The 25,269-nt window shown below is 42.4% G+C and overlaps 1 protein-coding gene across 1 annotated transcript in view; it reads right to left on the bottom strand.

Annotated features, from left to right (window-relative positions):
- ANO2 (anoctamin 2) overlaps nt 1-25,269 on the bottom strand; it is a 207,727-nt gene that overhangs the window by 172,870 nt on the left and 9,588 nt on the right. Inside the window, exons 2-3 of the mRNA XM_058189662.1 lie at nt 20,771-20,940; nt 9,900-10,268 (exon numbers count right to left, since the gene is read on the bottom strand). Coding sequence (XP_058045645.1) covers nt 9,900-10,268; nt 20,771-20,940 — 539 coding nt within the window. The remainder of the gene's footprint in view (nt 1-9,899; nt 10,269-20,770; nt 20,941-25,269) is intronic.

A 25,269-nucleotide genomic window follows, 5' to 3' on the forward strand; every position in this document is an offset into this window, starting at 1 on the left:
CCTGCATTTACCTGGCATCCAAAATGGGCCACGTAGAGACTCCTGGGACTGGGACGGTGGGCAGGGTCAGCCAGTCCTTGCAACTACCGGTTTGGTGAACCAGATTAAAATTAACGTCCAGTTCGCCCAAACTAGTCCGAACCGGCTGGATCCCAGCCCTGGTTGAGGCCCATGGAACACTGCTACCTTCCCACCAAACTGTTACCTCTCCCACCAAAGGGCCTCTGGTGGCTCAGGCTGCTAAGACAGTCTGTTATTAACACAGCTGCTTGCAATTACTGCAAGTTCAAGTCCCACCAGGCCCAAGGTTGACTCAGCCTTCCATCCTTTATAAGGTAGGTAAAATGAGGACCCAGATTGTTGGGGGCAATAAAGTTGACTTTGTATATAATATACAAATGGATGAAGACTGTTGCTTAACATAGTGTAAGCCGCCCTGAGTCTTCAGAGAAGGGCGGGATATAAATGCAAATAAAAACAAAAAACATAAAAAACCTGGTACCTATTTAACTACTTGCATTCGCATGCTTTTGAACTGCTAGGTAAGCAGGAGCTGAGGCAAGTAATGGGTGAAGACGGTAACCCCAAATGCTTTTGAACTGCTAGGTGGGCAGGAGCTGGGGCAAGTAACAGGTGAAGATGGTAACCCCAAACTCTGTCCTACTTTTACTAAGCTGTTAAAGCATTATTAACAACAGCATGCGTTCATCCCTTGTAGTCCAGTTCACACAAATCGAGACAGCAACTGAGTAAGTCTAGTCTAAGGAGAAGAAGGACCAGGGGTGACATGAGAGCAGTGTTCCATATTTGAGGGGCTACCACAAAGAAGAGGGAGTCAAGCTATTCTCCAAAGCATCTGAAGTCAAGTCAAGAAGCAACGGATGGAAACTTATCAAAGAGCTATCCAGCCTAGTACTAAGGAGAAATTTCCCGTCAGAACAATTAATCAGTGGAAGGATTTGCCTCCAGAAATTGTGGGTTTCTCCATTACTGGATATTTTTAAGAAAAGACTGGACAGCCATTTTTCTGAAGTGGTATAGTTTCCCACTTGAGCAGTGGGTTAGACTAGAAGACCTTCAACATCCCTTCCAATTCTGTTATTCTTGAGATTCAAGCAAAACACATGAACAGAAGCCTTCTGAACATCCTCAGGTTATCTACCAGTGTGGCCATCTGACAACAGAGCAAAGGTCTGAGAGGCTGTTAGGCCTCAGATGGCAAGATTTTCAATTCTGCTTTTCTCTCCCTCGCAGTATTTGTAAGCCTTGGTGATTTGAAGATGAGGGTACTTTCAACTTGCAGATTTTCCTATTCCGAGAAAAAAAATGTTATTTAGACTTCATTCTATCCTATTCTTTTCTACTGTCTTCTGAAGGACTTCCCACGGTCCAGTTTAGAATACAGTAAAATATCAGCCGCGACTGAGGGAGGAGAAAACAGGTGAGGTTGTGAGGAAATTGTGGCAGAGCTGTTTTTAGGAAAATATAGTAACAATCCACTCACCAAGTATAAAACAAGAACAATTCTATAATAAATTACATAGGAAATTAATGGAACTAGAGGGTGAAAATATTTGTATAATAGGGGACCTTAATGGAGTGGTAGATAACCAATTGGACTATAAGACAATGAAAAGAAATAAAAATAAAAGATGAAAATTACCAAATGCTTTTTTTTGAAATGGCAAGAGAGTTCAATCTAGGTGATGAATGGAGACGATTAAACAAACAGGAAAAACAATACACCTTCTTCTCTCATCCGCATAACTCATGGTCTCGCATAGACATGGCCTGGATGAATCCAGAATTGATCAATAACCTAGAAGAGATGGACATCAAGCCAAATACTTGGGTGGATCATAGTCCCTTAGTATTAAAATGGAAAGGTAGGGCAAAAAAAAGAAGAGATGGACGTTAGATCAAAGAATTGTTAAAGAAAAACAATATTCACAAACCATGGAAAGGGAATTAAAGATTTTTTTTAAAAAAAGAGAATAGGAATGAAGACACTACACTACAAAATTTATGAGACACCGCCAAAGCCTACATGAGGGGGATAACTATTGAGTACATGGCAAGGAGAAATAAAGAGAAGAAGGAGCAACAAGCACAAACATTGGAGAAGCTGAAAAAATTAGAACTCCAGAAAAATCCCCAAAATATGGAAACAAGAAAGCAAATAGACCTCTCTTTTTTTTGGCAACACATCGGTAAAAAGGGCTTGGTACAGATCAGTCCCCAGATGAGGAAGGATTGAGAACAAATCCCTAGTATATTTTGATCTCTGGGGTGAGTAAGAGGAGAGCTCTCTTGCCAAAAAAGAAGATTAATCATTGGGTCACAATATGGATGCCCCGCAAAGGGCATTCCCTCCATGACCCCAACAGGGCAGATCATGCCCCTATTTAACAGCTATAACTCCTAACACTTAATGATGTTGTGTCCTATGACCATCATTTGTGTTGTAAATGTTGTGCCTTGATGGAGGTATCTTTTCTTTTATGTACACTGAGAGCGTATGCACCAAAGAGAAATTCCTTGTGAGTCCAATCACACTTGGCCAATAAATTGTATTCTATTCTTCTCCCTTGGTGCTCGTTCTGTTCCATTGGCAAACTTTGAGATCCATTTGTTTGTCCCCTTATTCAATTTCCTTGAAAACATTCTACTTGGACCCTTAGGCCCCCCGCATCTCCCACCACACCCCCAATCTGTTCTGGCTGTGATTGACCTCAGAAACTCTGAAAAACCACACCGTTGCACCCTAAACTACCTATATCAGTGATGGCTAACCTTTTCTGGACCAAGTGCCCAAAGTGTGTGCTTGTGCACACGTACCCAAAATGCATTGCGTGCGTGGCCCTGTGCATGCGCCCCACCCCCTGCGCATGTGCCTCCCATGCATGCATGTGCATCCCCCGCATGCACCCTGTCCCCTGCGCATGCGCAGCAGAGACCCAAAAATTAGCTGGCCGGCGCGAGGTGTGCACGCATGCGCAGTGGAGCGGAGCATGCCATAGGTTCGCACACGTGCCATAGGTTCGCCACCATGGACCTATATTCTATACGATTCCAATGGAGCTGCCACTTAAGCGCTGTGACTTCAACCACTAACTTCTGTGTTTCCCCTAAAATAAGACTGGGTCTTATATTAAGTTTTGCTCCAAAAGACACTTTAGGGCTTATTTTCCAGTTAGGTCTTATTTTCAGGGAAATGTGATACTAAATGCATCCGTCTGGCTGACGATCTTAACTGGGGCTTCTTTTGGGGGTAAGGCTTAAATTATCAGCATCCTGAAAAATCATGCTAGGACTTATTTTCCGGTTGGGTCTTATTTTAGGGGAAACAGGGTTGTAAGTCTGTCTTCTCTGGGCTATGTGCCCAATAAACAAACAGACAGGCAACCTTCAGAGCCCCACCTGTCAATCTAACATCTTGCCCAAAGAATCAGATCCCCACTCTTCAAATTTCCTGGTTCTTCTTTGGTCCCCCACATTTTTTTCCTGGATCAAGCTCTTCTCCAATAGCTCCTCATCCTGAAGGCAGGACAAGAAGCAATGGATAGAAATTAATCAAGGAGAGAAGCAACCTGGAATTAAGGAGAAACTTCCTAACAGTGAGGAAAATTAACCAGTGGAACGGCTTGCCACCAGAAGTTGTGGATGCTTCATCACTGGAGGCTTTTAAGAAGGACCTGGACAGCCATCTGTCTGGAATTGTACAGGGTCTCCAGCTTGAGCAGGGGGTTGGACTAGAAGACCTCCAAGGTCCCTCCCAACTCTGCAGTTCTGTTTCTGTGATTCTGTATGTTTGATGATTTCTGTACAGTTAGTCCTTAACTTACAACGGTTCATTTAGTGACAGTTCACAGTGATAAGAGCACTGAAAAAAAATAATTTATGACCTTTTTCCACATTTACCGCCATTGTAGCATCCTCGCAATCACCTGAATAAAATCTGGATGCTTATCAACTGACTCGTGTTTATGACAGTTGCATTGTCCCGGGGTCACGTGATCCCCTTTTGTGACCTTCTGATGAGCAAAATCGATGGGGAAATCCAGATTCACTTAACAGCCAGGTTAACGACTTATCCACTGCCGTGATTTGCTTAGCGGCTGCGGCAAGAAAGATATTGTGCCTCGTCCTCCCTCCTCTCCTCAGCCGGGCCCCTCCCGTCTCGTCCCGGGTCTGCTATCAGACTTGGAGTCTGATAATGAAGATGAACGGCCTGTCATGCCTCCAGCCCCCGGCCCTGGCCCCATGCCCGGACAGGATGTCAGGAATGAACAAACAAATCTCACTGATGCAGAGGCTTCCTGGCCACGCTTGATACGGACTTCCTAGACCCGGTCGTTGGAGGGGGAATGGAACACGACAAAAGATCACAAAACAGGGTCAAAACTCACTCAACGAGTGTCTCACTTAGCATCAGAAATTTTGGGCCGAATCGTGGTCGGTCATACGTCGAGGACTCTCTGTATTTTGTCGTATCTTAAGGTTGTCTTTTGTAAACCCTTCAGACTCGTAAAAGATCGGGGCAGCCCATACGTTTCATAAACAAAAGACACAGCCAGCAGCTTGCCTTCTTTCCGGAAACAGTCGTTTTGTTTTGATGTGCGACAGTTTCAAGAACTGGTTGCCGTTGGCGAGAGAAGAATCCCTGCGTCCTCTAGGGATAAGAGACCAGCTATTTAATTTCTATAGAGATTATGGTGACATTTATTGACTGGCCAGAATGCAGAATAACAGAGTTGGGAGGTACCTCCGAGGTCATCTAGTCCAACCCCCTGCTCAGGCAGGAGACCCCACTGATTCAAATACACATACATAGAGAGAGAATAGCAGAGCTGGAAGGGACCTCCGAGGTCTTCTAGTCCAACCCCCTGCTCAGGCAGGAGAACCCACTGATTCACATACACACAGAGAGAGAGAGAGAATAGCAGAGCTGGAAGGGACCTTGGAGGTCATCTAGTCCAGGGGTCACCAACCTTTCAGACCTCAGGGACCACTAAATTCAGAATTTTAAATCCCGCGGACCACTAATAGGATTTTTTTTAAAAAAAGATAAATAGTAATTAGTGCAATATTAAAAAATGCAAATTATTTTTCTGCGGACCGCCAAAATTTTCTCACAGACCACCCCTGTCCATGGACCACTGGTTGGTGACCACTGATCTGGTCCAATCCCCTGCTCAAGCAGGGGTCCTTTTCCATTTCAGACAATTGGCTGTCCTGCCTCTTCTCGAAGGCCTCCAGTTATAGAGCACCCATAACTTTTGGAGGCAAACTGTTCCACCGATTAATTATTGTCACTGACAGGAGATTTCTCCTTAATTCCAGGTTGAATCTCTTTTTATTAAGCTTCCAACTGTTTTCAGGTTCTTTGAAGAATAGGTTGACTCCCTCTTCTTTGTGGCAGCCCCTGAGATATTGGAAGGCTGCTATCATGTCTCCCCTAGTCCTTCTTTTCATTAAACTAGACAAACCCAGTTCCTGCAACCGTTCTTCATATGTTTTAGCCTCCAGTCCTCTAATCTTCTTTGTTGCTCTTCTCTGCACTTTTTCTAGAGTCTCAACATCTTTTTACCTGCTGTGGATTTACGAATCCAGTAAAACCATGGTAGCCCTAGGAAGACAGAAACACCTCCTTGCCATCAATCAACACCTTGATAAGCAGAGAATAACACCGGGATGAATACTGGAGCAACAATCAAGCAGTAAAAAAAATACCCCAATCAACGAACTACCATCGCAGACAAACAAGCTGAGAATAAACAACAGCCTAATCAAGGACTACTCCCACTGACAAGGCGAGCCACTTGTGTACAAGCAGAGACCAAACCTTACTCCTTCCCAACACTGATGATGTTACCTAGTTTGGATAATGAAATGTCCGTAAGAAAACAATCAAGCTTGGAGAACATCAAAGACCCTTCACAGTTCAAATCTGAGCTACAAAAATGCTCTTTTGGTGGTACCATTGTAGCTTGGTCATGCTGTAGGAACTATGAAATAATTGTTGTGGTCCGCCAGCAGCCTGCAGAGCTGGCAACGGAGTCGAACAGCGATGAGGCTGAGGAAGAACATGGGCCAGTCCTGAAGGCTGGGGAAGGCCCAGATGAGGGCTCTGCATCAGAGGCAGAGGTGGGGCCAGGGCCATCGAGGAGTGAGATGCGGACTCCAGAGCCTCCAGAGGCTGACAGTAATGAGGCAGAGGAACAGGAGGAGCCTGTTCCTAATGCACGCATGAGAAGAGCTACCAGAAGGCAAGAGCAGCTCAAGCAAAGAGGACAACTTGGGAGTAGGGCCAAGAGATGATTAGCCCCTCCCATAAGGCTTAAAAGACCAGCAATGGCACTTGGGCTCTTTGCCAGAAAACAACGTTGAAAGCTTCATCTTGTTGCATTTGTATCGGTGGCTTCTGAACTTTTGCCAAGAAAGACCTTTCGTTGTTTGCCTAATTGGACCAGGGTTGGTGATAGGACTGAGGAATTTGTGTTGGGAGGAATTTGCTTTAGTTTAGTTGAACTACGCTGAGAATGAAGTAGGTCTCAGCTGTTTGAATAAAGTTTGTTTGTTTTTACACTGACTGAGTTTCCTACTACCTATTGGGGCCTGGGTCACAACAATAATTTTAGGCTGAGAGAACGACCCAATTCCTTCAAAATGCTTGTCCCCTTTCCACATTGATTCCAGACGGTTGAGAAATAACACGAAGATGATATTAAGCATAATGTATTTGTCAAGGGAGGTTCTAGATGCAGCTCCAGCTGTCCTAAAAAAGGAGGGATTAGCATCTGACAAAGCTGGTAAAAAGAGCCAAACGTAGCCTCAGAGTAGGAATATGGCAAACCTAGACAGCGTACTAAAAAGCAGAGACATCACCCTGCCAACAAAAGTGTGTATAATCAAGGCTATGGTTTTCCCAGCTGCAATGGATGGCTGTGAAAGTTGGACCATAAGGAAGGCTGAGCATCAAAGAATGGAGGCCTTTGAACTCTGTGCTGGAGGAGACTCCTGCGAGTCCCTTGGACTGCAAGGCGATCCAACTGGTCAGTCCTAGAGGAGATCAACCCTGACTGCTCTTTAGAAGGCCAGATCCTGAAGATGAAACTGAAATACTTTGGCCACCTAATGAGAAAGAAGGACTCCCTGGAGAAGAGCCTAATGCAGGGAACGATGGAGGGCAAAAGAAGAAGGGGACGGCAGAGAACAAGGTGGCTGGATGGAGTCACTGAAGCAGTAGGCATGAGTTTAAATGGACTCCAGAGGATGGTAGAGGGCAGGAAGGCCTGGAGGAACGTTGTCCATGGGGTCACGATGGGTCGGACACGACTTTGCAACTACGAACAACAAAAGGAATATGTGGCCATTCTGATGTGTTTTCTTCTCCTATTCACGTTCGATTTTTGCTCATTTATGTTACAAGATGGGGTTTTCAAGGGGACTAGGGTTTGTGGCTGGATCCACTGGGAAGGTTCAGATGCAAGTCTAATATTCAGATACTCCAGGTCCCTGCAGGCTTCTCAGGATGAAGCCCGGGGGATAGGCAATGTCTCTAGACTGGAAAGGTTTAGCAAGAGGCTGGGATGATATAACAAATTTCATTTTTTTCCCCATTGTATACACACATGCTTTGTTTTGTTTTTAATCAGCAAAGTCTCTAGTTATATCGTTTTAGCATACTCGAAAGTCCTTGAAGAGCTTCTCAGAAAGTCAGCATGGACAAGAGTGAGCCATCAGCCTCAGCTTTTTAAAAGCAAAGAACAGTTCTCCGTCTTTGACTAGTCTGCACATTACACAAAGCTACCAGTAGCTTTAATAAGGTAAAGGTAAAGGTTCCCCTTGCACATATGTGCTAGTCGTTGCTGACTCTAGAGGGCAGTGCTCATCTCCATTTCAAAGCCGAAGAGCCAGCGCTGTCCAAAGACGTCTCCGTGGTCATGTGGCCGGCATGACTCAACGCCAAAGGCGCACGGAACGCTATTACCTTCCCACCAAAGGTGGTCCCTATTTTTCTACTTTCATTTTTTTTTACGTGCTTTCAAACTGCTAGGTTGGCAGAAGCTGGGACAAGGAACGGGAGCTCACCCCGTTACACGGCACTTGGGATTCGAACCGCTGAACTGCCGACCTTTCGATTGACAAGGTCAGCGTCTTAGCCACTGAGCCACCTTCAGCTTTAATAAAACAGCTCTATTCAAAAACTTGAGCCAGAACAAAACAAGCCGCGTGATGTTTTCGTGCGACGCACGGCCCAGATTTCTATTTATCTTGACGCCTCCAGCTGAGAGGACAAGCGCATGGAGCAACTGGCCCGAGACAGGACTGTCTCTCCTACGGTGGCAACCAGAATGCAACTCCATCCGGTGAGGACATCTGCCCTTTTGGGATGCGTCTTGGAGGCTGCAGCCAAGCACGGAGTAATAGGGTCCCCTCTGTTGCACCAGCTGCCTTGTTGGGCTTAGAGGCAAAGGGGATTCTCTTAGCAACTGGCCAGATTAAAGAAGGCCGAGCCGATTGAGGCCTGTCCAGATCTGCAATTCAGCAGAATCGGTAAACAAAGAATAAACAAAGGAAGCTGATCCCGTATCCACACGCTCCATTTCTTTCAGACTGAGTTTTTAATTAAGAGTTAAATGCATTCCACTAAAAGAATCTGCTGTATCAATTTGATAGATAAATCAGAGCAAAGACAATTGGGGGGATAAAGATGATTAGGGGACTCGAGGCTAAAACATATGAAGGACGGTTGCAGGAATTGGGTACGTCTAGTGTAGGGAAAAGGAGGACTTAGGGGTGACATGATAGCAGTGTTCCAATATGTGAGGGGCTGCCACAAAAAAGAGGGGGATCAACCTATTTTCCAAAGCACCAGAAGGCAAGACAAGGAACAATGGACGGAAACTAGTCAAGGAGAAGCAACTTAGAACGAAGGAGAAATTTCCTGACAGAACAATCAACCAGTGGAACAGCTTTTCTTCAGAAGTTCTGAGTTCTCCAACACTGGAGGTTTTTAAAGAAGAAACTGGACAGCCATGTCTCTAAAGTGGTAAGGGTCTCCTGTTTGAGCAGGGGGGTTAGACTAGAAGACCTTCAAGATCCCTTCCAACTCTGTTATTCTGATTCTAATGCTTGGGGATTTACCTCTCACCGAATTGTGAGTTCCCCAATTAAAAACCTGGTGGATATTATTTATTTATTTATTTATTTATTTATTTATTTATTTAATCGCATTTTTATACCGCCCTATCTCCCAAGGGACTCAGGGCGGTTTACAGCCTAATAAAAACAATACATATAAATACAAAATAAAACACCAATTTAAAAAACTTATTAAATAAGGCCGAATATTAAAACTACAATAAGATAATAAAACCCCGTTAAAACCAAATTTAAAATTTAAAATTCTAGTCCATCCTGCGCAGATAAATAGATGTGTCTTAAGCTCGCGGCGAAAGGTTCGAAGGTCAGGAAGTTGGCAAAGTCCTGGGGGAAGTTCGTTCCAGAGGGTGGGAGCCCCCACAGAAAAGGCCCTTCCCCTGGGTGTCGCCAGCCGGCACTGCCTGGCTGACGGCACCCTGAGGAGTCCCTCCCTGTGAGAGCGCACGGGTCGGTGGGAGGCAATCGGTGGCAGCAGATGGTCCCGTAAGTATGGTTTGAATCTCAGCATAATACTTCAAATTCTGTGCACTAGCTCAGGGGTCTGCAAACTTGGCTCTTTTAAGACTTGTGGACTTCAACAAGCTCAGAGTCTTAGCCAACTGAGCCACCGTGTCCCTCTGTAGGGCTAAAGCAGGACAATTGCGTGCACAAGACCCAGGGAATATACGAACAGGATCAAAGAAACTGTCCATGACGAGACAACCGAACCCACGCTGTTGAGTTTCTCTTACCTCCACCTCCTTTTCTAACTCCAAGCCAGCTTCCACCAGGTTGCGTTCAAACTCCTCCCTCTGCTCCTCTTTTGCAACCTCCAAGGCGTCTTGTGGACCGACATCAATGACCTGGGCTTCTGGAGTAGATCCTTCCTGTTGTTTCTGCTGGCTTTTGGTGGTCTCCCCATTAGAAATAATCGCCAAAGAGCCCGGCCTATGTAAGGGGCCTTGAGAATCCCCACCGTGGTCCGAGGGATGTTTTCGATAATGGTAGACTAAGACGTAGTCCACTTTCCTCTTGCTGTCTCGGAAATGCATCCCTCCGGGTGACGGCGATGGACTTTCTGAGACGCCAGACTGAGCCCCATCCAGATAATTGTTAATCACCTGGAAGAAAAGCAGAAAGCATTCAGCAAAAGATGTGATGAACAGAAACCACTCCCGGGCTTCCTACTTGTAAAACCAGTGAAAAGAGAGAGAATGTGCCGGATGGGCAGAGAATCTGTTATTAACTGTTGCGTTTGAAGGAATGGAGCAGATGGGACTCAGATTAAAACCACGCAGGAGGCTTTGAATTCACAAGCTTTGGGCACCAAGGCATTTGACAGAGTAAATAATTTTGGACGATCGATGGATATAATCCCAGACTGGTGTGCAAAGAAAGCAAGTCCCACCCTATTTAAAAAAAGAGAGAGGGAGAGAGAGAGAAAAGAATAAAAGAACAAAAGAACACAGAGGCTGGAGGAAGCTATGTTTATTTATACGTTCTCCTCGCCTCGTGTAGCTTAACTCAGATTCCCTTTGCTTTTCCTCTTAGCAGTATAAATAAAAGCATAAAAGGCATCCTCACTCCCTTCCTTCTTAAGCTCCTATACATCCTGAGCTATTCAAGGATTTAACCAGTTTCTCTCCAAACATTTATACGCACAATTGAAACTCAACCAAAGTTGACTTTGTAAATATACAAATAGAATGAGACTATTGCCTTATACACTGTAAGCCGCCCTGAGTCTTCGGAGAAGGGCGGGATATAAATGTAAAAAAAAAAAAAAAACCACACTCAGTGTTCTGGTAGTCTTGGAAACCACCAAATAAGCAGGGTTTTTGGTTGCTGTTGTTTTTTTTAAAAAGTTGCAAAGTATTGTTTATATACAATGAACATAGAATCTAGGACTCAGCCGATTAACAGAGGTCCACCTTTTTTGATATTTATTTAAAGAAATAATTGCACCCTATCTTTTGACTGCTTTTGATCAGTGGTGGGTTTCAAATTTGTTTACTACCGGTTCTGTGGGCGTGGCTTGGTGGGCGTGATGTGGCTTGGTGGGTGTGGCTTAGTGGGCTTGGCAGGGGAAGGATACTGTAAAATCTCCATTCCCACCCAACTCCAACATTACACTACGGTAAAATCTCCATTTCCTCCCCAATCCAGGGGAAGGTTACTGCAAAATCCCCATTTCCACCTTATCAGACTTGGGAGGCAGAGAATAGATGACGGCGGGGCCAGTCAGAATTTTTACTACCGGTTCTCCGAACTACTCAAAATTTCCGCTACCGGTTCTCCAGAACTGCTCAGAACCTGCTGAAACCCACCTCTGCTTTTGATCTTCGCTAACCAGCTGAGGCTCAATTAACAAACCAGCATTGACTTCCTTACATTCATATAAGTGTCCTATCCTATCAATGCCAAGTAACCCACAACTGGGTGGATTCATATATTGGGTGGATGCACAATGGCTTGTAACACTGAGCCAAAACGTAGTTTCCTTAAGAAGTTGGAATTGCTAGGCTGTGTGAATACAGCCAGATGATTTGGTTTTCAGTCTTTACAATATTTGAGGGGCTGCCACAAAGAAGAGAGGGGGGGTGTCAACCTATTCTCCAAAACACCAGAGGGCAAGATAAGAAACAATGGATGGAAACTAACAAGGAGAGAAGCAACCTGGAATTAAGGAGAAATTTCCTAACAGTGAGGAAAATTAACCAGTGGAACAGCTTGGCTTCAGAAGTTGTGGATGCTCCATCACTAGAGGCTTTTTAAGAAGAGACTGGACAGTCGTTTGTCTGGTATAGGATCTCTTTCCTAAGCAGGGGGTTGGACTGGAGGACCTCCAAGGTTCCTTCCAACTCTGTTATTCTGTTGTTCAGTCATTGAGGACGATATAAAACAAAAGTGTTTCCGCTAACTAAGGAGTCCCGGAAAGGACATTTTGAAGAGGATCACTCTGAGAAGCCGTTTCATCTGCTATCTATCTGAATATGGCAAATATTTCCATGCACGTATCCTTGGTTTATCATTGCAATTGAGCCCAACATTTCTGCTGTTAAGTGAGACGTACATACAGTAGCGGCCAAAATTGTGGAAACCTTTTCGGAAAAGTGTATTTTCTAAAACTAGCTAATAACACCCCCTTTTTTTTTCCTGGGAGTAGTACCATAAAATTATATATCAATGGAAAGATAATTGAATCAAGAATGTAATGCAATAACTTTTATGAAGGATTTGCTATTAGAATAGCAGTTGCAGTTTAAAGAAGAAAAGTGAAACATGTAGAAAAAACGAGATATGCAAAAATGATCACCATGTCAGTTAATACTTAGTTGGGTAACCTTTACCATGAATTACGGCCTTACGTCGTCTTCCCATGGAGTGAACCCAGTCTTTTAGTTCTGCAGCTGTTAACATGTGATTGAATGATGGCTTCTATTAACTGGGTTTTATTGCTGGGTCGCTTCTGACTAGCAAGTTTCTTTAGTCGGCTCCATAGATTTTCAATTGGGTGAAGGTCTGGGCTATTCCCAGGCCATTCCAGCAGTGGAATAGGATTATCTTGAAACTCCAAAAAAAAAAAAAAAAGGGTGATATTAGCCATCAAACCTCAAAAATACACTTTTCCCAAAAGGTTTCCACAATTTTGGCCACTATGGTAAGTCACATTTTTCATTGCCATTGTAATTGTAAATGGTCACTAAATGAGCTGTCGTACGTTGGGGATTACCTCTATAGGAGGCTGGGGAATTTTGCGCCATTGTAAGTTCGGTCATTAAACGAATAGATTATACATTGAAGACTATCTATCTGTATGTGGTTAACTTCAGGGAGCAAAGTTATGGTATGTTTCTCTATCTGAGTTCCAAGACAACAATGCTTCAGCGTCTGTGAACGCTCGACAAGAACAAGGGAATAGGGGTTACAGTGTTATTGTCTTGGGAGACATCGATTTGAAAACAAGTCCTCCTTAGAAAGCCCCGCTTAGCAACAGCATCCAAATAAGCAGGTAGTTCAATGTGCCCTTTTTTCATTTTTGTAAAATAATAATAATAATAATAACAACAAATGCACCTTGTGAAATACAGAATTCCTTATGCATGAGACATATGCCAAGATCCCACTGTCTCTTCTTTTAAATGCAAAGTTAGAATTTAGAATAGCAGAGTTGGAAGGGACCTTGGAGGTCTTCTAGTCCAACCCCCTGCCTAGGCAGGAAACCCTACACCACTTCAGACAAATGGTTATCCAATAACTTCTTAAAAACTTCCAGTGTTGGCGCATTCACAACTTCTGGAGGCAAGTTGTTCCACTCATTAATTGTTCTAACCATCAGGATATTTCTCCTTAGTTCTAGGTTGCTTCTCTCCTTGATTAATGTCGCCAAAGCTTTCCCTTAATAGACTCGTGCCCAATTAAAAGACAACCTACTATATCTCTATCTCTATCACTATCTCTCTCATCTCTCTCTCTCTCTCATTTCTATCTCTCTCTCTCTCATCTCTCTCTTTATCTTTATCTATCTATCTCTGTCTATCTCTATCTCTGTCTCTATCTCTATCTCTCCATCCATCCATCCATCCTGGTATATATATATTTGCATTTCCTCAGATTTGTTTTTTCCTTGTTTTTAACTTTCTTTCTATTCTTTTCAGTCTACCAGTATAGAAATCTGGATGCTCCATTGAAAGAAATCCAGTTTTCAAAGCTTTGTTTGTAACAAAGATGTTGAGACTTTAGAAAAAGTGCAAAGAATAGCGACTAAGATGATTAAAGCCCTGGAGACTAAAACGTACGAAGAATAGTTGCAGGAATTGGGTTTGGCTAGTCTAGAGAAAAGAAGGACCTGGTGGGGACATGATAGCAGTATTCCAGTATTTGAGAGGCTGCCACAAAGCGGAGGGGGTCAATTAATTTTCCAAAGCAACAGAGGGCAGAAACAAGAAATGATGGATGGAAACTAATCAAGGAGAGAAGCAAGCTGAAATTGAGGAGAAGCTTCCCGACAGTGAGAACAATTAACCCGTGGAACAACTTGCTCCAGAAGTTATGAATGCTCCAGCACTGGAAGTTTTTAAGAAGAGACTGGACAGTCACTTGTCTGAAATGGTATAGGGTCTCCTGCTTGACCAAGGTCCCTTCCAGCTCTATGTTATTTTACTTTTCATAGCATTAATTTGCAGAAGATGCTTATATATACACATTTAATCTGATGTCAAGAGTGCCAAGAATAACAACACAGATGATAAGAAATCTGGAAACTAAACTGAATGATTGAGGGAACTAGGTATATCAAAGAGAAGGATTGGGGATACATGATATGATAAAAGTCTTCCAGTATTTGTGGGGCTATCACAGAGAAGAGGGGATCGACCTATTCTCCAAAGCACCTGAGGACAGGACAAGAAGCAATAGATGGAAGATCATCAGAAGAAAATCCAACTTGGAACTAAGGAGAAACTTCCTGACAGTGAGAACAATTAATCAATAGAATAGCTTTGTCTGTGGGTGCTCCATCACTAGAGGTTTTCAAGAAAAGATTGGACAACCATTGTCTGGAATGGAATAGGATCTATTGCTTCAGCAGAGGGTTGGACTAGAAGACCTCCAAGGTCCCATCCAGCCTTATGTTTCTACATAACTCTAGGTAACTGCGCAAAGCACAAGATGTTAGCCTACCTTATCTTCTCTTTACAGCAGATAGAATTCCACTGTACCCTTATTTATTTATTTTATTTATTATGAAATTTATTTGTACCCGATGACTCTGGATGGCCGTCTTATGGTGCCTTCCATCCTTTTCCCACTTTTTCGTTTTTTCTTCTTCTTCTTCAGAAAACAGGATATTTAAAAGTCATCCATACTTGCAAGATTTGACTATAAAATACCCAATTAATCAAGAGGTACCCTTCATTTAGATGTAAAAATTTGCAGAACAACGGAGCTACCAGGTTTGTACCGATTGCACAGCTACGGGGGGAAAAAAACCATAGGATTTGGTGCTGATCGTAGAAAGAAAACACATTTCCAGTTCTTATGCTTGCCGAAGAAATTTGCAAGCTACACACGCACGCACAAACACACACACAAAATCTGGAACCAACCGCAGTGATTTGCATAGAATTGTGGCCAGCTAGGAATTGAAGGTTTCATGTAACACACAAAATATATTCTTTTTCTTCATGACTGGGGAAAAGAAACGACATTTGTGTTGATTTGTTGATTTTTCCTTCAGAATTTCCTTCAGAAATTGTGGGTATCCCATCACCGGAGTGCTTTCAAGAAGAGACAGGACAGCCATTTGTCTAAAATGGTGTGGACTCTCCTGCTCATGTAGGAGGTTGGACTAGAAGACCTCCAAGGTCCCTTCCAACTCTGTTATTCTATGGGACCCTGCAATTTCAATGGTCTGTTGATGGCAGAACTGTGGCTAACCTCATTAAGGGATTATTTCGTAATTTATTCTGCGCCAGTCAAATCTCTCACGGTATTTTTTAATGTGTCCTCATCGTGTCATTTCTAGGTTGTACTTACAGGCAGTCCACGCAGATTCTCCGGCTCCATTCCTGCCAGAGCGGGAAGTCTTAGTCTGAAATTTCCGATCTACCTTTCCAAACGGGGAGAGGCAGAGCACATCCCAGCCCCTGGAGTCACCATATCCTCCTTGCAAATCTAGGAAGAAACCTTGGGAAATCCATCGGCCAAGTTCTTCCTTTCTGTGTGGAAAGTTGAAACGAGAAAGCTGCACGGAGAATCCCAAGGACAAAAAAAAAACCTAAGTACAACCAGCGCGGTTTGCAAAGAAGTTACTGAAGCTGTTGTGCTTCTTCGTGAACTCGGCCTCCCCAGTGGATTCATTCCAGGAGCTGCCATCGGAGAGGTCACCATAGTAACTCCAGAGAGAAAGAAGCAGGTGCAACCACCAGGAGAGAAAAACTTTCAGAGCCCGCAGAGATGCTCGCCTTGAGCCTGCAGAAAAGGCCCAGGTGGTCCCAGTCTCAATGGAGATTAGGATAACGAAGGATGGGATGGTAGTTCTGGAATCCTGATTGGGGGGAAAGGCTCCGTGGAACTTTGGTCTGCTAAAACCCACGGTGGGCGTTAGCACAATGAGTACTGCTCATCGCACTTAGTACTGCTAGATTAACAGTAACAGAGCTGGAAGGGACCTCGGAGGTCATCTAGTCCAACCCCCCTACTTACGCAGGAGACCTGTACTAGGGATTCGAACCACCAAACTGCCGACCCTTTCTGATGGACCCAGCTCAACGTCTTAACCCCTGAACCACCTAGTCAGAAAGCATCTCCTTTGTGGCAAAGCGCTACTCATGTTTATTCTTTCGGAGTAATTGAGGATGGAGAAGTCACAGATTGATAATGCTGGAGAAGGCTTTTGGGGTTAACGGAAAAAGAACTGGAGAAATGTTTTTGGAACTTTTGTTATTGTGTACAGTAGTGGCCAAAATTGTGGAAACCTTTTGGGAAAAGTGTATTTTTGAGGTTTGATGGCTAATAACACCACTTTCTTTCTTTCTTTCTTTTTTGGAGTTTCAAGGTAATCATATTCCACTATTGGAATGGCCTGGGAATCGGTTGCAATTTTGGTCGCTACCAGTTTGTTCACGGGCGCATGCACACAGTCACATGCAACACTTCTGTGCATGTGCAGAAACATCCAAGTGTGTGGGCGGAGCCTCCCACCACTGCCGCTACTGGTTCGCCCGATCCGGCGTGAACCGGTAGCAACATCTGGAAATAGCCCAGACCTTAACCTAATTGAAAATTGATGGAGCCGACTAAAGAAACTTGTTAGTCAGAAGCGACTCAGCAATGAAACCCAGTTAATAGAAACCATCCTTCAATCTTGGCTTCATGTGATAACAGTTGCAGAACTAAAAGATTGGGTTCACTCCAAAAAGGGCCTCTGGTGGCTCAGCAGACTAAGTCTGTTTGTTATTAACACAGCTGCTTGCAAGTTCAAGTTCCACCAGGCCCAAGGTTGACTCAGCCTTCCATCCTTTATAAGGTAGGTAAAATGAGGACCCAGATTGTTGGGGGCAATAAAGTTGACTTTGTATATAAATATACAAATGGATGAAGACTATTGCTTAACACAGTGTAAGCCGCCCTGAGTCTTCGGAGAAGGGCGGGGTATAAATTCAAATAAATAAAAAAATAATAAAATGTGAAGACATTGTAAGACCATAATTCATGTTAAAGGTTACCCAGCTAAGTATTAACTGACATAGTGATAATTTTTGTATATCTTGTTTTTTCTATGGTGATAATTTTTGTATATCTCGTTTTTTCTATATGTTTCACTTTTCTTCTTTATGCTGTGACTGCTATTCTAATAGCAAATCCCTCATAAAATTTATTGCATTATATTCTTGATTAAATTATCTTTCCATCAATATATAATTTTATGGTACTACTCCAAAAAAAGGGGGGATGTTATTAGCTAGTTTTAGTAAATACACTTTTCCCAAAAGGTTTCCACAATTTTGGCTGCTACTGTATGTTGACTGCAGCAAGACTCTTGTAGGCACAAAAATGGAAGGACTCTTCGATTCCTACCATGGACAAACAGTTGCAGAAGTTGATGGGAGTTGGCCGAAACTCCAAAACTGACCACTAAAACGACGCTATAGAGCATTGCACACCAGAACAACTAGACACAAGAACAGTTTTTTCCCGAAGGCCATCACTCTGCTAAACAAATAATTCCCTCAACACTGTCAGACTATTTACTGAATCTGCACTACTATTAATCATTTCATAGTTCCCATCACCAATCTCTTTCCACTTATGACTGTATGACTATAACTTGTTGCTGGCAATCCTTATGATTTATATTGATATATTGACCATCAATTGTGTTGTAAATGTTGTACCTTGATGAAGGTATCTTGTCTTTTATGTACACTGAGAGCATATGCACCAAGACAAATTCCTTGTGTGTCCAATCACCCTTGGCCAATAAAATTCTATTCTATTCTATTGTTTCCATGTGGAAACCACTTCTGAACTTCATGCTTGATGTGCAGAAGAATGAAATTCTAACTTTGGGTTTTACCGATCAGACTGTTGGCTCTTTATAGAAATGGCTGGTTCGCATTATTATGAAAGAGCAAAAAGTTATGATTGGATGTTAATTCCTTATTTTACTGCAACAGAGAGAGTCGGAAGTCAATGCTTCTTTTTCTTTCTTATCTTTCCTCACCTCTCCTTCCCCTTTTCCCGCTCACTGCTTTTCTATTTAATATGTATTTTACATTACTTTATAACTCAATAAAAAATGTTAATAGCTGGAGAAGGCCAGTTGTGATGTGGTCTTGTCTGCCTCTTGTTGCAAATTAAGAAAATGGAGAGCAATGTTTTGCTGTGGAAGTTCTTGAGATGTAGTCCTGGGTGGTCCTAGGGACCAATCTTCTGGGTCCAGCTCATGGCTGGTTGCTTTGGTGGTCACAACTTGTACCAGAAAATACCGTTAAAATGAACAGATAAAAGAATAACAGAGTTGGAAGAGACCTTATAGGTCTTCTAATCCAGCCTACTACTATACCATTTCTGACAAATGACTATCCAATCACTTTTTAAAAACCTCTAGTGATGGAGCACACACAACTTGTGGAGGCAAGACATTCCGCTGGTTAATTGTTCCCGTTGTCAGGAAATTTCTCCTTAGTTCTAAGTTGGCTCACTTTGATTAGTTTCCATCCATTGTTTCTTGCCTTGCCTTCTGGTGATATGGAAAATAAGTTGGCCATCTCTTCTTTGTGGCAGCCACTCCAATATTGGAGCACTGCTATCACGTCCGTCTTTTCACTAGACTAGACAACCCCAATTCCTGCAACTTTTCTTCATATTTTTTAGCCTTTCGTCCTCTAATCATCTTTGTTGCCCATCTCTGCACTCTTTCTAAAACCAAGTCCAAAGCTGTAACTTAAAATAATCTCTGTGCAGAATTCTTGTTTTAAATAAAAACCTTTATGAAGGTTTTTTGTTCTTTCCTTCTGTTCCATCACGTCCATTTCTCAGACACTGCCTAAATGCTTTTCTCGGCAAGGTTTTTCAGAAGTGGTATGCCATTGCCTCCTTAAGTCCTCTCCTTGATACGTTTCCATCCATTACTTCTTATTGTGCCTTCAGGTGCTTTGGAGCAGAGGTCTCCAACCTTGGCAACTTTAAGACTTGTGAATTTGAACTCCCAGAATTCCTCAGCCAGGTTTGCTGGCTGAGGAACTCTGGGAGTTGAAGCCCACAAGTCTTAAAGTTGCCAAGGTTGGAGACTTCTGCTTTGAAGAATAGGTTGCTCCCCTCTTCTTGTGGCAACCCCTTAGATAAGGTTATCTAAACAAGTTATCTTAGGGTGAAAAATCCCTATATTCCTCTATGTAGATGTTGCTGCCATAATTCCACAAACTTATCTACAAAAAATATATCTACAGACCCCTCACATCCTGGACATAAACTGTTTCAACTCCTACCCTCAAAACGACGCTACAGAGCACTGCACACCAGAACAACTAGACACAAGAACAGTTTTTTCCCGAAGGCCATCACTCTGCTAAACAAATAATTCCCTCAACACTGTCAAACTATCTACTAAATCTGCACTACTATTAATCTTCTCATCCTTCCTATTACCTCTCTCCTTTCTACTTATAACCTTGTTGCTTGTATCTTTACAATTTATATTGTGTTATTTAAGTTACTAGTATGATTTTGATTGCTTGTTTAGCATCCTATGACTATCACTAAGTGTTGCATCTTATGATTTATGATGAATGTATTTATGATGACTATGATCATGATTTATCACTTATATCTTTTATGTACACTGAGAGCATTTGCACCGAAGACAAATTCCTTGTGTGTCCAATCACACTTGGCCAATAAAGAATTCTATTCTGTTCTGTTCTGTTCTGTTCTGTTCTGTTCTGTTCTGTTCTGTTCTGTTCTATTCTATTCTGTTCTGTTCTGTTCTGTTCTGTTCTGTTCTATACTTCTATAGGGGTGTAAAGAGCAATAGGCACAATATTTTGGCACAGTAAAACTCACTTGGAGGGTCCTTGGTGCTCCCTGAGCTTGGTTGTTTTCTTGCAGATGTTTTATTACCCAAACTAGATAACATCAGAAGTGCTAGTCCAGGCACTAATCCAACCAGACAGGACTAATAACTGTTAAGTAATTTCTTATTCATCATAAAAAAGGTAAAGGTAGGATTCCCCTCACACATATGTGCTAGTCGTTCCCCACTCTAGGGGGCAGTGCTCATCTCCGTTTCAAAACCAAAGAGCCAGCGCTGCCCGAAGACGTCTTGGTGGTCATGTGGCCGGCATGACTCAACGCCAAAGGCGCACGGAATGCTGTTACCTTCCCACCAAAGATGGTCCCTATTTTTTCTACTTGCATTTTTTTACATGCTTTTGAAATGCTAGGTTGGCAGAAGCTGGGACAAATCACGGGAGCTCATCCCATTACGCGGCGCTAGGGATTCGAACCGCTGAGCTGCTGACCTTTTTAAAAAAAAACTGGATGCTCTCATTCATAAGTGTTACACTAGACAGATTTCAGAGAAGTTTAAATATCTCAGTGGTAATCACAATTTACTTACAGAAGTTTTGCAGGTTTTCCTGTGTTTCGTTGGTCCTGATATCCCGTTGACTTGGTCAACATGCATAAAGGGATGGCCCTGAGGGACAGTGAGGTACTCTTTGCTTTCTTTTGACACTGAGGTCCTGATGGCTTTTTTACGGAGAGTAGACGAGGGAGTTAAAGGAAAATCTGAGGAATAAAAGTAAAGAGGAGTCATGATCTCAAAAAAATATTTTTTTTATTAACAAAATAACAAAGTTGGAAGGGACCTTGGAGGTCTTCTAATCTAACCCCCTGCCTAGGCAGGAAACCCTACAGCACTTCAGACAAATGGTTATCCAACATCTTCTTAAAAATTTCCAGTGTTGGACCATTCACAACTTATGGAGACAAGTTGTTCCACTGATGAATTGTTCTAACAGTCAGGAAATTTCTCTTTAGTTCTAAGTTGCTTCTCTCCTTGATTAGTTTCCACCCATTGCTTCTTGTTCTACCCTCAGGTGCTTTGGAGAATAGTTTGACTCCCTCTTCTTTGTGGCAGCCCCTGAGATATTGGAACACTGCTATCACGTCTCCCCTAGTCCTTCTTTTCATTAAATTTGACATACCGAGTTCCTGCAACCATTCTTCATATGTTTTAGCCTCCAGTCCCCTAATCATCTTTGTTGCTCTTCTCTGCACTCTTTCTAGAGTCTCAACATCTTTTTTACATTGTGGCGACCAAAACTGGATGCAGTATTTATTATTATATTTTTTTATTTTAATCAACGTAAGTGCTTAGTGAACATTGCATTGTCTGGGTTATTTTACTTATACAATCCAATATTAATAGAAATAATACTGATATTACTGCCAATAATAATAATGATCGTAATAATAACAATAATAATAGTCATCATGATGAGTTGTTAATTTATGTATAATCATAATCTTATATTTTATAATTTGTACCTAGAAGTAATCTTTTATCCTTTAATTTCTACTATTTTCTAGCCGCTGTTAAAATATATTCCATGTTAAAATAATATCGTCTTTCTCCCTTGTCCTTTAATTTTAGTGTCAGTCTATCAATCTCTGCACAGTCTAATATCTTTTTAATTATTTTCTCTTCTGTGGGGGTGTCCTCATTTTTCCAATATTCTGCAACTACAATTCTCGCCGCTGTAACAATAAATATGTATTCACTTTATTATAGTTTTGTGGTATCATACCTAACAAAAATATTTCTGGTTTTAAACCTATGTGCTGCTTTATTTTATGGGTTCTAAATTTTTGCAATTTTATAGGGAGATATTTTATTTAAGGCCAATTGAATAAGTTTTTAAGGGTTGTTTTTAGTATTGTATGTGTAGTTTTTGTTTTTATTTTGGCTGTGCACCGCCCTGAGTCCTTCAGGAGAAGGGCGGTATACAAATTAAAATATTATTATTATTATTATTATTATTATTATTATTATTATTATTATTATTATTATTATTATTATTATTATTATTATTAATCATTTTTTTCTAACCATGTGTGTATTTTCATCCAAAAATTTGTTTGCCTCAAAATATGACTTTGATTAATCAATGCCCTATTTAAGATTTGAAAGACCTGATATGGAATCAGTAAGAAGGTTCTGCTGGTGGAGTCCACCAATCCTTAGAGAGGACAGATTGGCTGCATCTGCATTCAGACATCCTGATCCGGTGGGATTTACAGAATCAGGATCTACAATCTGTTCAGCACAAGTCTGATTTTGAACTGCAACCTCCATGCGGACTCAGAGTTTTTGATGGAAAAAGAAAAGGGACAAACTCAGAAGTTCTCCTTTGAGGTGGGAAAATATAAGAGCAGACTGAGCTGGAAGGTGGAGTTAAATGTGTCATAAGTTTAGAGTCCTTGCATTACCACAAAAGGGCCTCAGTCCAGGTCCCCTCCTCCTCCATGAATTATATTGACTATTCTCTAACACCAATTCAAGACTGACTATTAGTTGACTGGGTCAACGGTCTCCAAACTTGGCAATTTTAAGACTTGTGGACTTCAATTCCCAGAATTCCCCTGCCAGCATAGGTGGGAAGCAGAGTTGAAGTCCACAAGTCTTAAAGTTGCCAAGTTTGGAAACCCCTGAACTAAATTCTTGTATATAGGTGGCAACAATAAACTCTTCTGTGCTTTGAACTCAGTGAATGTTCCTGGTCATTTGCGTCTGACAGAAAATTCCCTGGTGGCCCCTAAATTGACAAGCAAAGCAAATCCACCAGAGGTCATAAATCAAATCAGAGTTTTGGGCCTACACTTCTTTCCTTGCTTATTCCAAGATGTGCAGTTGCCCCCACATGGCTTTAGAGAGGCTCCTGGTTGTAGATGCATGAGAATTTTCATATATGCAGCAATGGATCTCGGGCATTAGAAAATGGCTGTGTTTCTCAGCTTGGCCAAGAGCCAAGAAATGTCTCCATCACCTCCCAGAGAAGCCTCTCTGGGAGTTGTCAGGAAAGCCTCATGCTGTGGCCTGGGGACATATTTCACTGGGCACTTGTGTTGAGTTAAGAGACTATAAACAAACCTGGGCATATCGACTCCATGGGGCATCCCAGGGGACGTAACTGTTTAATAAGAAGTCAAGAAGCAGAAGCTTGCCAAAAGGAAGGGAGGAAGGGGGGAGGAGTAAGAGAGGGAGAGAGGGAGGAAGAAAGGGAGGAAGGAAGGAAGGAAGGAAGGAGGGAGAGAAGCAGGGAGAGAGGGAGGAAGCAGGGAGAGAGGGAGGGAGGAAGGAAAGAAGGAAAAGAAAGAATCTTTTGGGCAGGAGTTGTCCACAACCATGTTTGCTGCTAATCCATTTCAGTGACAGTTTCCATCCAGCTGTGTCTGGACTGATTCCCTCTGATGTAGACCAAAGATGATCATACCTGGGCTGTAAAACTACCCACAGCCACCAGAAGGTAGCAAAGAGATCCCCCCCCAAACCCTGAATCCTCTGCTGCCATCTAGTGTTAATTGTTGGCCACTTGCTAAATCACTAAAAAGGAAGGAAACATAACTTTTACAGATTGCGTACTCTTTATTAGCTAAAGGGGGGGGGGAATCAAATACATAACACGTTTCCTTTTCTTGAGTGACAGCTTTTCGTTTTATCATGAAGAAAGGAAGGAAGGAAGGAAGGAAGGAAGGAAGGAAGGAAGGAAGGAAGGAAGGAAGGAAGGAAAGAAAGAAGAAAGAAAGAAAGAAAGAAAGAAAGAAAGAAAGAAAGAAAGAAAGAAAGAAAGAAAGAAAGAAAGAAGAGAGAGAGAGAGAGATGAGATGCAAGAGGGGTGGGGTAAAAAAAAATCAAGATGGCGGCCTCAGCCAACTCCCATTCTCTAGTGAAATGAGATGAAGAGGAGAATGGCAATTCATCTTTATTTAAGGCTCATTTCCCTCAGGCAAAATCTCTTCCTTTCTATCCCCCCAATGTTTAAAAGGGGCACAAGCTCTGATAGCATAGGAGTGAAAATCTTGGTGTTTTTTTTCCCCCAGAGAGCATAAAAACCAGAGAACCCTCAATCAGAATAGAACTGAAAGGGACCTCAGGGGTCTTCTAGTCCAACCCCCTCCTCGAGCAGGAGACCCTATACCATTTCAGACAAACAGCTGTCCAGTCTCTTCTTTAAAACCTCCAGTGATGGAGCACCCACAACTTCTAAAGGCAAGCCACTCCTCTGGTTAATTGTCCTCACTGTTAGGAAGTTTCTCCTTCAATCTAGGTTGCTTCTCTCCTTGGTTTGTTTCCAATCCATCCATTCTCGGCTTCTCGGCTTGCCTTCTAGTACAATCAGTTGACCACCCTCCCTCTTCTTTGTGACAGCCCCTCAAAAACTGAAACACTGCTGTCATGTCACCTCTAGTCCTTCTTTTCCCCAGACTAGCCAAACCCAAATCCTGCCACCTATTGTGACCCACGGCCAAGTAGGTAGTAGTAGATGCAATCCATTCAAAAACAAACAGACTTTATCAGAACAGCTGAGAATTAAACTCATTCTCAGCGACGTCCAAACTAAATCAAAGCAAATTCTTCCTAACACAACTCTTCAGTCTTATCACCAACCTTGGTCTAATTAGGCAAACTGCCAAAGGCTTTTCTTGGCAAAAGTTCAGAAGCAGAAAACTCCGACAAGAAATAAATGCAGTGAGAGAAAGGAGCAACTTTAACCTAAGACTGTCGACTGTTGACCTCACCCCATTCCTAAGAGGTCTGTAAGGGGCGTGCATAAGAGCACCAGCGTGCCTACCGTTCCTGTCCTAATGTTCCCTTTAGTTGTATTCATTTTATGTGTTCAATTCATGCTTATACTTATATATATTATTTAATATATATTTGACAAAATAAATAAATAAATAAAATAAATAAATTCTATCAACATTGTTTTCCAGCAAAGAGCCCAAATGCCGTTGCTGGTCTTTTAAGCCTTATGGGAGGGGCCAATTATCTCTTGATTCTTGAGTCTCTTGAATCATCCTCTTTGAGTTGTCCTCTTTGCTTGAGCTGCTCTT

This window comes from Ahaetulla prasina, chromosome 7 (assembly GCF_028640845.1).
Source record: "Ahaetulla prasina isolate Xishuangbanna chromosome 7, ASM2864084v1, whole genome shotgun sequence".
Classification (NCBI taxonomy): domain Eukaryota; kingdom Metazoa; phylum Chordata; class Lepidosauria; order Squamata; family Colubridae; genus Ahaetulla; species Ahaetulla prasina.